At 50.7% G+C, this 8,603-nt stretch overlaps 1 protein-coding gene across 1 annotated transcript; it reads right to left on the reverse strand.

Annotated features, from left to right (window-relative positions):
- Window positions 1-216: 216 nt before the first annotated feature.
- Window positions 217-7,758, reverse strand: HMGB1 (high mobility group box 1). The gene is made up of 5 exons (XM_054197722.1): window positions 7,576-7,758; window positions 4,503-4,665; window positions 4,077-4,222; window positions 2,892-3,066; window positions 217-866 (listed from the first exon to the last, which is right to left on the reverse strand). Exons 2-5 carry the CDS (start codon window positions 4,650-4,652, stop codon window positions 690-692), a joined length of 648 nt encoding a protein of 215 aa, XP_054053697.1. The 5' UTR covers window positions 4,653-4,665; window positions 7,576-7,758; the 3' UTR covers window positions 217-689.
- Between the last annotated feature and the right edge of the window lie 845 nt (window positions 7,759-8,603).

The raw sequence follows: 8,603 nt of genomic DNA on the forward strand, positions 1-8,603 counted from the left end.
ATCATGATTATGCAGGGTATGCGGATCAAAGCTTTGTTTATCAGCTGGTTATATGAAAGATGAAAACTGTAATATTCCCGTGATCCCATACGGGCATTCAATAAAGCAAAAGATGAGTTCCCCTCAAAAAAAAAAAAAAAAAAAAAAAAAAAGAGAGAGAGAAAAGAAAAAGTATGATTTTTTCAAGGGCACCTATTAAAAGGACAACAATACTAATAAAAAAAAAAATTGTATTTACTTTGAAGCATTCAGAATGTCAACAAAACAGCTGCAACTTTTTTTTTTTTTTCCTTTTTGCAATTACAGAGTGGTATTCAGTTAACAGAACAACAATTATTTTTTATGATGCATCAGAGACAACTGAAGATGAGAAATGAACTACATCCCCTCGTATAACTAATTTGTGCTGTGCACCAACAAGAACCTGCTTTAAAACTCCCATGCCAATTTACAACCCCCACACTGTACCAGGCAAGGTTAGTGGCCATTGAAATACCACTAAGGACAGGGCTATCTAAAGACACATTCGGTAGTGTGTTAACTATACAAAAAAAGAGACACTGTACAGTTTAAAAACAAATCTTACACAGCCTTACATTTCAATTTTTTTTTTTTCTTTAAAAGGAGTGAGTTGTGTACAGGGGGGTTAAATGCTTTATAGACAAGAAAGAAATTGCTCTAAAAGAGACTTATTCATCATCATCATCATCTTCATCCTCCTCCTCTTCCTCTTCTTCATCATCTTCATCCTCTTCATCTTCGTCCTCGTCTTCCTCCTCCTCCTTCTTCTTCTTGCTCTTCTCGGCCTTGGCAACTACTTTTTTGCCTGCATCGACCTTCCCTTTGGCCCGGTATGCAGCAATATCCTTGGAGGAGAAAAGCAGGAAGAATCTCTCAAAGATTTAACCAGCCAAGAGCTCTGAGCAACTTCCAAACGGCACTCGGGGAAACCACGAGCCACCCAGGTGTCTGTCCCTTCTCTGCATCCACTGGGGGAGCACCAAGAGACACAGCTTCAGTTTTGAGGTGAACCCAGGCTCAACACCAAAGAAAGGGGAACCCTCTAACACAGAAATGATACCGGCGCGCTGCGACGTGCTGCTTATGGTTCTTGCGGAAGCTGTTAGGCTTCTGGGAACAGGTTGGAAAAGCTGCAGCCTCAGACGGTAAAGCCACAGCTGAGCCCACAGTCCCATAAGGATATGAAGTAGGGAGACCTCTTAAGGTCCCTTTCTAGCCCTACCTTCTACAAGGCCCAAAGAAACGCACAGGAAAATCCTTGTCTGAGGCGCAAAATTGTAATTAGCCATCCAAAACACGTTAGGATGACATGGCCTAATATTTGCAACGTTATGCCTCTGCAAAGAGCACTTCTACAGAATTCTGCCTAACTGAAGTTTACAAAATAAAAGGTATAAGAACTTGATTAAAGGGTAGACAGTGCCACCTTCTGCATGCAATAAATTTATTCTAGTGGTTTATAACACACAAAATTCAGTTCCTGTTATAGGGGAGTCAAAACTGTACCTGGGAGACCAAGCCAGAAAAAAGGTTAGACTTCCCAACTTTGTGCCAAAATAATAAAAACAATTGCGTAACAGGATTCATCTACAGGACTTAAAGATACCAGCTACAGAGAAACATCAATACCTTTACTCAGACGGTCCAAATCTTCAAATATTCCCCACCCAGTTAACATTATACCGCTAATCTTACCAATCCCTCAGACTCCCTTAAAATTTTCAGAAGATACGATATCACTCAGCCAAAGGCCAAGCAGTGAAATACTGAGATTCCTACACCTTAAAACCCCATTGTAAGTGTAAGAAATAAAGACAATACTAGAGATTAAAACATCTGGGAACAAAGATTAATAATTCTACCATTTAAAAAAATCTCTTATGAGTTGTCTTGGCTGTAGGTACAATTACCAGGCTGAAGAGTTTAAGTTGCGGAGGAAGGACAATGCGGGAAAGCTTCTAGACCTGCAGTTCTTCTCCAGCACATAATTAGGACTCAAAGGGGCCACCTTGCTCACTACAATGCTACAATTTTAAAGTGGTTTTGTTTGCCAGCAGGAGAGAAATACCCAGAGGAAGGTCACGGCACACGAATGGATATAGGGGGTATACATTAGCTATAGGTGGTTGCTGATCCATTGTAAAACATCACCAGGGGAGGCCAACGTGCCTCCCCCTCCTCCCTTACTTTTCCTCTTATTGGGATGGGAATCTGACTCTGGAAATAAAAACACATGTAACACTACTCCATGTGCGCAACACATTTCTAGAGCTTCAATTATGATGACGGGATTTAGCTTTAATAATTCAAGAAATCGTATGACATGCTGCTTCATATGTATTATTAACTATGTTAATTACTAGAAAGGAGATGGACACAAAATAGGTACAGGAAAAACACATGTCTAAAACTAGCATCTCATTAGCATTCTGACATTACCCCAATAACAACTTAAAGAAAGTATCTATGCGTATCAATTACCCTAGTGTTCTGGGATGCTCCTCAATACTTCCAAAATTAGGGGAAACCGATTTATTCTTTACTGGCATTACTTAATACTACCAACTTATCTCAGATCCTGCTGTGACCTATTGTTTTAATAACAATACAGGCACCATGGCATCTATTAAACCATCACTGATGGTCCTGAATTACAAATGAATGTAAATAGTTCAACGCAAAGGATGCAATTTAGTGTTATGGTAATAAACCGTATGCTCCCTCACGTGGTATTTTCCAACAAATATCATGACATTTGTCATTACCATATTATAATCTGTAAAAGCAGGCATCAGAGTAGACGAGAAAGAAAAAACCATCTAAGTTGTGGCTTGACCTCCCCAAACCATCTCCACAAATTTTGATGTTACCTTTTCATACTTCTCCTTCAGTTTAGCAGCCTTTTTTTCATAAGGCTGTTTATCATCTGCAGCGGTGTTGTTCCACATCTCTCCCAGTTTCTTTGCAACATCCCCGATGGACAGACCGGGATGTTCTCCTTTGATTTTTGGACGAAACTCAGAGCAAAACAAGAAAAAAGCCGAACTACAGAGGGGAAAAAAAAAAAAAGAACCACAGGAAAAAAAAAAAGAGAAGACTATTTTAATTTTAGACTTTACTATTACAGAAAGTTTTGTGGCCTTCATCATTGTTTCCTAAGGGCATTTTGGAGAAGCACCTAAGAGTGAGACAAACGTTTATTACTGTGGAAAGTATCAGAACTGAGTAAACTACTTCAAAAACTTAACACACCCTTGTCTCTTCAGTAACGCCACACATCTGGTCCCATTTTTGGCAAGACCCCTAGAAGGGCAAATTTTTACATACCACATGCAGAGAAAATCTTAAAAAAGGAGAATGAATGAAATACCAGGGGAGCAAACGTCATGTCAGAACTGTTAAAGACAGAGAAGCTGCAATATCTGTTATGAAATTTAGGATTTCCAGATGACAGCATCAGCCTAAATAGGAACATCCACTTGTACAGGAACCTGTTCCCTTTAGCATTAGCGCCATTTAAAACACACACAAAAATATATGGCTACAAAGTACTGGTGTCTACTACCGGGTGCACCTCAAGTCAGTAGTTTTCATGTAGTGGCTCAAGTTTTAATTCTCCAAGCTGTTCTTTGTGCAAAACCATCCTTCTCACCTGTTCTGTGCAAAAGCCTCCTAATTTTAAGCGGAGTGCCAATCAAAAATTCTGCTGAAGCCAACAGATGGGGAAAGCAGGGCCTGAAATATTTTACTGTCATTTTACACTAGAATTACCCTCTTAACAGAAACTAGAAACATGAGTCAGAAGTGCATGTCGCCAATTTTTGCATCCCCTTTTAAAGGCTGACGTTTTTCCGACTTAAAAGAAAGAGGGCCAACCTGAATCCATAAACATGTAATTCCTAACTAAAATTTCAACCTATCTTTATGCCACTGGTCAGGAAAATCATCTCTTGCATCTCTGAAGCTCCTAAACCCGGATAAAGTGATCATTTAATAGATACACTCCAGGTATGATGCTCCCGAACAAGATAACCTAAAACTAAAGATCTACTCACGGAGGCCTCTTCGGTGCATTTGGATCCTTGAACTTCTTTTTTGTTTCCCCCTTAGGTGGTACATAGTTTTTCATTTCTTTTTCATAACGAAGTTTGTCAGCCTTTGCCATATCTTCAAACTTCCCTTTCTCCTTAGAAGACATAGTCTAGAAAGCAATTAGAATCATAGAATATCTCAAATTGGAAGAGACCCTTAAGAATCAAAACATAGGCATTTTCAAAAGCATATCCAAGTCCATTCCAAAATTTCAGTTGGGGGAGCTAAAGGCAAGGCAAGAACAACGAATAGTTACCGCTAATCTTACAACCGCACTTCATACTTACCTAAAACATGAACTTTTAAATAAATAATTTACAGTCTCAAATAGTATTTCACACAAACCAATTGTTAAAGGTTTTCTGGTGCTTTTAAGCCGTTATTCCTACCTTCCATCGTTCTGAGCATTTTTTTGAGAACTCTGAAAAGTTCACTGAAGCATCTGGATGTTTCTTCTTGTGCTCCTCCCGGCAGGTTTGCACAAAGAAGGCGTATGAAGACATTTTACCTCTCGGCTTCTTAGGATCGCCTTTGCCCATTTTTGATGATTTTCTGTTAACAGAGGGGAAAAAAAAAAAAAAAAAAAGACACCTTCAAAACTTTTTACAAACCAGTGTGGGAAGGAAGCCACAATGAAGGATCATGCCAAACAAGACACGTCGGAGCAGTATTCCAAAATCATACAACAGGAAGAAGTTTCTATTCTGGAAAATTTACTGAAGATTCCTGCTGTCACCGTTTAAGGTGACGTGGGTGCAAGCAACCTGAAATCTCAAACGGCCTTCAAAACGTGCAGTTCTGGTTTCCTGCAAACAAAAATGTCCCTTCCATGCAATCCGAAGGCAAGCACTAGCATCAATGCAGTGGAGACTGCACTCCTTGATTACTGCTAGTGAATCAATCCTATGCTTGGAAGAAAAAAAATCATATTGAAAGGAGAAAAAAAGTACCTGAGTACCCTGTCTTAGGTGGCTTCATGGATTATTTTTTTTTTTCCTTCCTAAAGCCTATATTTCTATCCCCCTCCCCCAGAGGCCTTTGGTGCTCATTTGCAGAAGACATGTATTTTTTAATTTTTATTATTATTTTTGTATGCCATCACTCTCCTTTTAAGTGTACTGCAAAAATCTACTCCCTCTTTGTACATATACCTAGAAATACAGGAATGAAACACCTCACTTGGTCAAACATGTTATAACCAAGCCAGGGACGCTAAAAGTATGACATTTACATACGACTAGCAAAGCTGCACTCAGCGCGAGGACTATCTGATTCTTTCAGGGAGTGAGAGGGAATGAAAAATACCTTCCTGCAACTTTCACACCCAAGTCAGACATTCAGAGTATTTCTTCATAACTCCCTGGAAAAAAAACACTTGCACCCTGACAAAACTCAGCTCTTCAGCAGGAATTAAAAGAAAAAAAATAAAATAAAAAATAGGGGGGAAGCGCACGCACCGCCTGCCCGTATTGCCACAGAAGCAGCATTTCCTATCGGTTTGGCGGATAGACAGAAACAGATTTCTGCTCTGTGACTAAACACGTCCGGTTTGAAGTTTCTATCAAGTAAACAAGAGGGCTGAAGAACCGGGAGCCGCTCCTGCCTGCCATGGAGACGTTTCCAGAGCCAGCCTGCACCCGGGGCCGGGCCGGCGGCGGGGGGGAAAGCGGCCAGGGCCGGGGGACGCGGGTCAGGGGGACTGCCGAGGGGCGGAGGAGCTGCGGGGAGGACCGGGCAGCCCGACCCGCAGGCTGCAGCCCTACGCTGGCCTTTAAAAGCCTCCTTCCCGCCATTTTGGACGTTCCCCCTGCGAGAGGGGACAGAGGGAAACTTCAGGAGTCCCCCAAGAGGCCTGCTGGGGATGGGAGGAAAAAAAAATAGTAAAAAAAATAATAAAAAATAAGAGTCCCGTTATTAGGGAAAATCTGTGAAAGTTTTATTTTGTCTTCACGCGAGGGCTCGCAGCCAGCTGGCGGCAAGCACATGCCCAGCAGCCGGCCACCGGGGCTGCGGCTGCCCGCGGGCGGCGACCCCCGCTCCCAGCCCGGGGACAAAGCGCCCTCCCGGCCGCCGCCCCCGCCCGGCCCACCCCCCGCGCCGTGCCCGAGGCCTGCCCCGCTCCCCGCCGCCATGAGGCCTGGGCCAGCGACGCGAGGCGCGGCCTGCCCGCCCCGCGCGGCCTGCGCCGCCGCAGCAGCGACGGTGGCGGCGGGAGCGGCCGCCATGGCGCAGGCTCCTGGCGGAGGAGGTCACCCGCCGCCGAGGCTCCTTCCATTTTGTGCGCTGAGGAGAAGCGAGCCGCCACCCCCCCCAACCCCCCCCGCCTTTCCCGCCCCCGCCACCACCACACCCCCCCCACGGCCCGGCGGGCGGGGCGGGGAGGCCAGGCCGCGGGACCCCCGCCGAGGGGCCGCGGCAGGGCCGGGCGGCGACCCGCGGCGGCAGGGGCTGGGGCGGCGCGGAATGGCCGCTGCTGGCGTCGCCCGCGCCCGCCGCCGCCGCGCAGAGAACATGGCTCCTTCCTCCCTTCCCTTTGTGTGAGCGCGCCCGCTACCCTGGCGCACAGGCTCAGCCATTGCAGCCGGGGGAGGGCGGGCGGGCGGGAGGCAGACGGGGGGAGGTGGGTGGGAGCGGGGAAGGGGGGGCCCGGCGCGCTTCCAGCGCCTGCCCGAGGAGCCCCGGCGGAGCGGGCTGAGCCCCGGCGGGGAGACCCCCCCGCTCGCTCCCGCGCCCCGCCGAGTTGCGCGGCCCCCTCGGCCCCCGCTCCCGGGCGAGCGGCGGCGGCTGGAGAAAAAAAAAGTTCCCCCGAACTGCGCCCCCGCCCGCCCGAGCGCCTCTCTGCTCCGCCGCCGCCGCTCGCCTTGTTTTCTCGCTCGCGGCTCCCGTCAGCCATGTTATAGCCGGGCGGCCGCGGGGCCAGCGGCTCCCCGGCCCAAGCCCCGCTGGCCTCGCGCTCCTCCCGGCCCCAGCGGCGGCCGGCGGAGCACTGCGGCCCGCCGGAAGCCCCCCGCAGCCTCCGCCGCGCCTGTGCCCGCCGGCTGCCCCGCCGCCGCAGCGATGGCTACGGCGAGGCACCGTAAGCGGCTTACGGCGGGGCACGGCGCGGCCCGCGCCCCCCGCGGCGGGCGACCCTCGGCCGCTCTACGCCCCCCAACCCCGGCCCGGGCGGCTTCCTTCGCCCCTTCTCCCTCACCCCCTCTCGCCACCCCGCTCCCGAAGTCGCCCGCCGCCCGCGCCCCCGGCGCCCCCGCCCCGCCCCGGCCGGGGGGCTCGCCGGCCGGGAAGGATCTCCGGGGCGCAGCCCGGGCTCGCCTTTGTGTGCCGGCGCCCCAGCCGGCGTTGCCCCGCGCTCGGCGGGCAGGCAGCGGCGGCGGCGCGGCGGGCAGCTCCGGCTCACCGCCCGGCTGCGAGCGAGCGGGCGAGCGCGCCCGGCCGGCCCAGCGGCCCCCGGCGCGTACTCACCCGTGTCAGAGTCGGCACGCAGCCCTCGCTCGGCCCCGAGCCCCAGAGACGCTACCCCGGCCGCCCGCCCGGCCCCAGCGCTGCCTGGGTCCCTGTGTAGCCCGGTGCACCGCAATGGCTGTGAGAGCGGGATCGATACGCAGCCTCCTCACACTCTCAACGCTGGTAACATTACTCTCAACACAGCCCCGTCCCCATTGGCTGCCGCCAAGCCAGCCGCCGCTCCGATTGGTCGAGGCCCTTCCATTGTCCTGACCAGAGAGCTCAGACGATTGGGAGCGACGCGGGACACGTCACTGAGGATTGAAAGGGCGCGCAAATATAAAAGTGAGTGGAGGGAGCCGGGCGGCAGCGGGATGTAGAGTTCCGAGGCGGCGGCTCGGCGCCGCTGCCTGTGAGGAGAACGGACCGCCGGCGCCCCGCTTCCCCCCTCCCCTTCCCCCCACGGGGCGACGGGGGCCGGGCGCGGGGGTACCCCCGCGCCCGGCCCCCGTCGCCCCGTGGGGGGAAGGGGGGGCAAGCGGGGCGCCGGCGCCGCGGGCGATCCCGCGCCGCCCCATTTCACAGATGCGGAAACTGAGGCTCGGGGCGCGGGGAGGCGAGCCCGCGTTCTCTGGCTCCTCTTCCACCCCGCTCCGCTGCTGCGGCTCTGTCAGGGCGCACGATCTTACGGAGTAGTTTGGAGTGGGCTTTTTTTTTTTTTTTTTTCCTTTTTCCAGAAATGGGTAAATCATGTGTAAGAACAAGAATAGGATCGTCTTGGCTCATCTTCATAACCCCCTGGGTGATGAGGAGCAGGCTGGGGTGGCCAAGCAACCCCCCGGGGCTCCTCTGGAATGAAGTCCCGAGCACCAGCCTGGGCATCCCAGTACAGAAGCAGGCTGAGCTAGCAGAAAGTTGTCAATCTGGGCCATCTCTTGCCCATCCTTCGTTGCCACTCCTCTCCCTGCTTTTTTATACTCACTTGCACTGTACGAACGGCCTACAGAGGCCTATTGAGCAGAAGGGATACACCTTTACACCTGCCT

Source organism: Rissa tridactyla, chromosome 1 (assembly GCF_028500815.1).
Source record: "Rissa tridactyla isolate bRisTri1 chromosome 1, bRisTri1.patW.cur.20221130, whole genome shotgun sequence".
Taxonomy (NCBI): domain Eukaryota; kingdom Metazoa; phylum Chordata; class Aves; order Charadriiformes; family Laridae; genus Rissa; species Rissa tridactyla.

Coding starts and splice junctions, on each gene's coding strand:
- HMGB1 (XM_054197722.1), bottom strand. CDS start 4,652: ATGGGCAAAGGCGATCCTAAGAAGCCGAGAGGTAAAATGTCTTCATAC. Junction 3,067..4,076: donor AATGCACCGAAGAGGCCTCC/GTGAGTAGATCT, acceptor TCCCCTCTGTAG/TTCGGCTTTTTTCTTGTTTT. Junction 867..2,891: donor TGAAGGAGAAGTATGAAAAG/GTAACATCAAAA, acceptor TTCTCCTCCAAG/GATATTGCTGCATACCGGGC.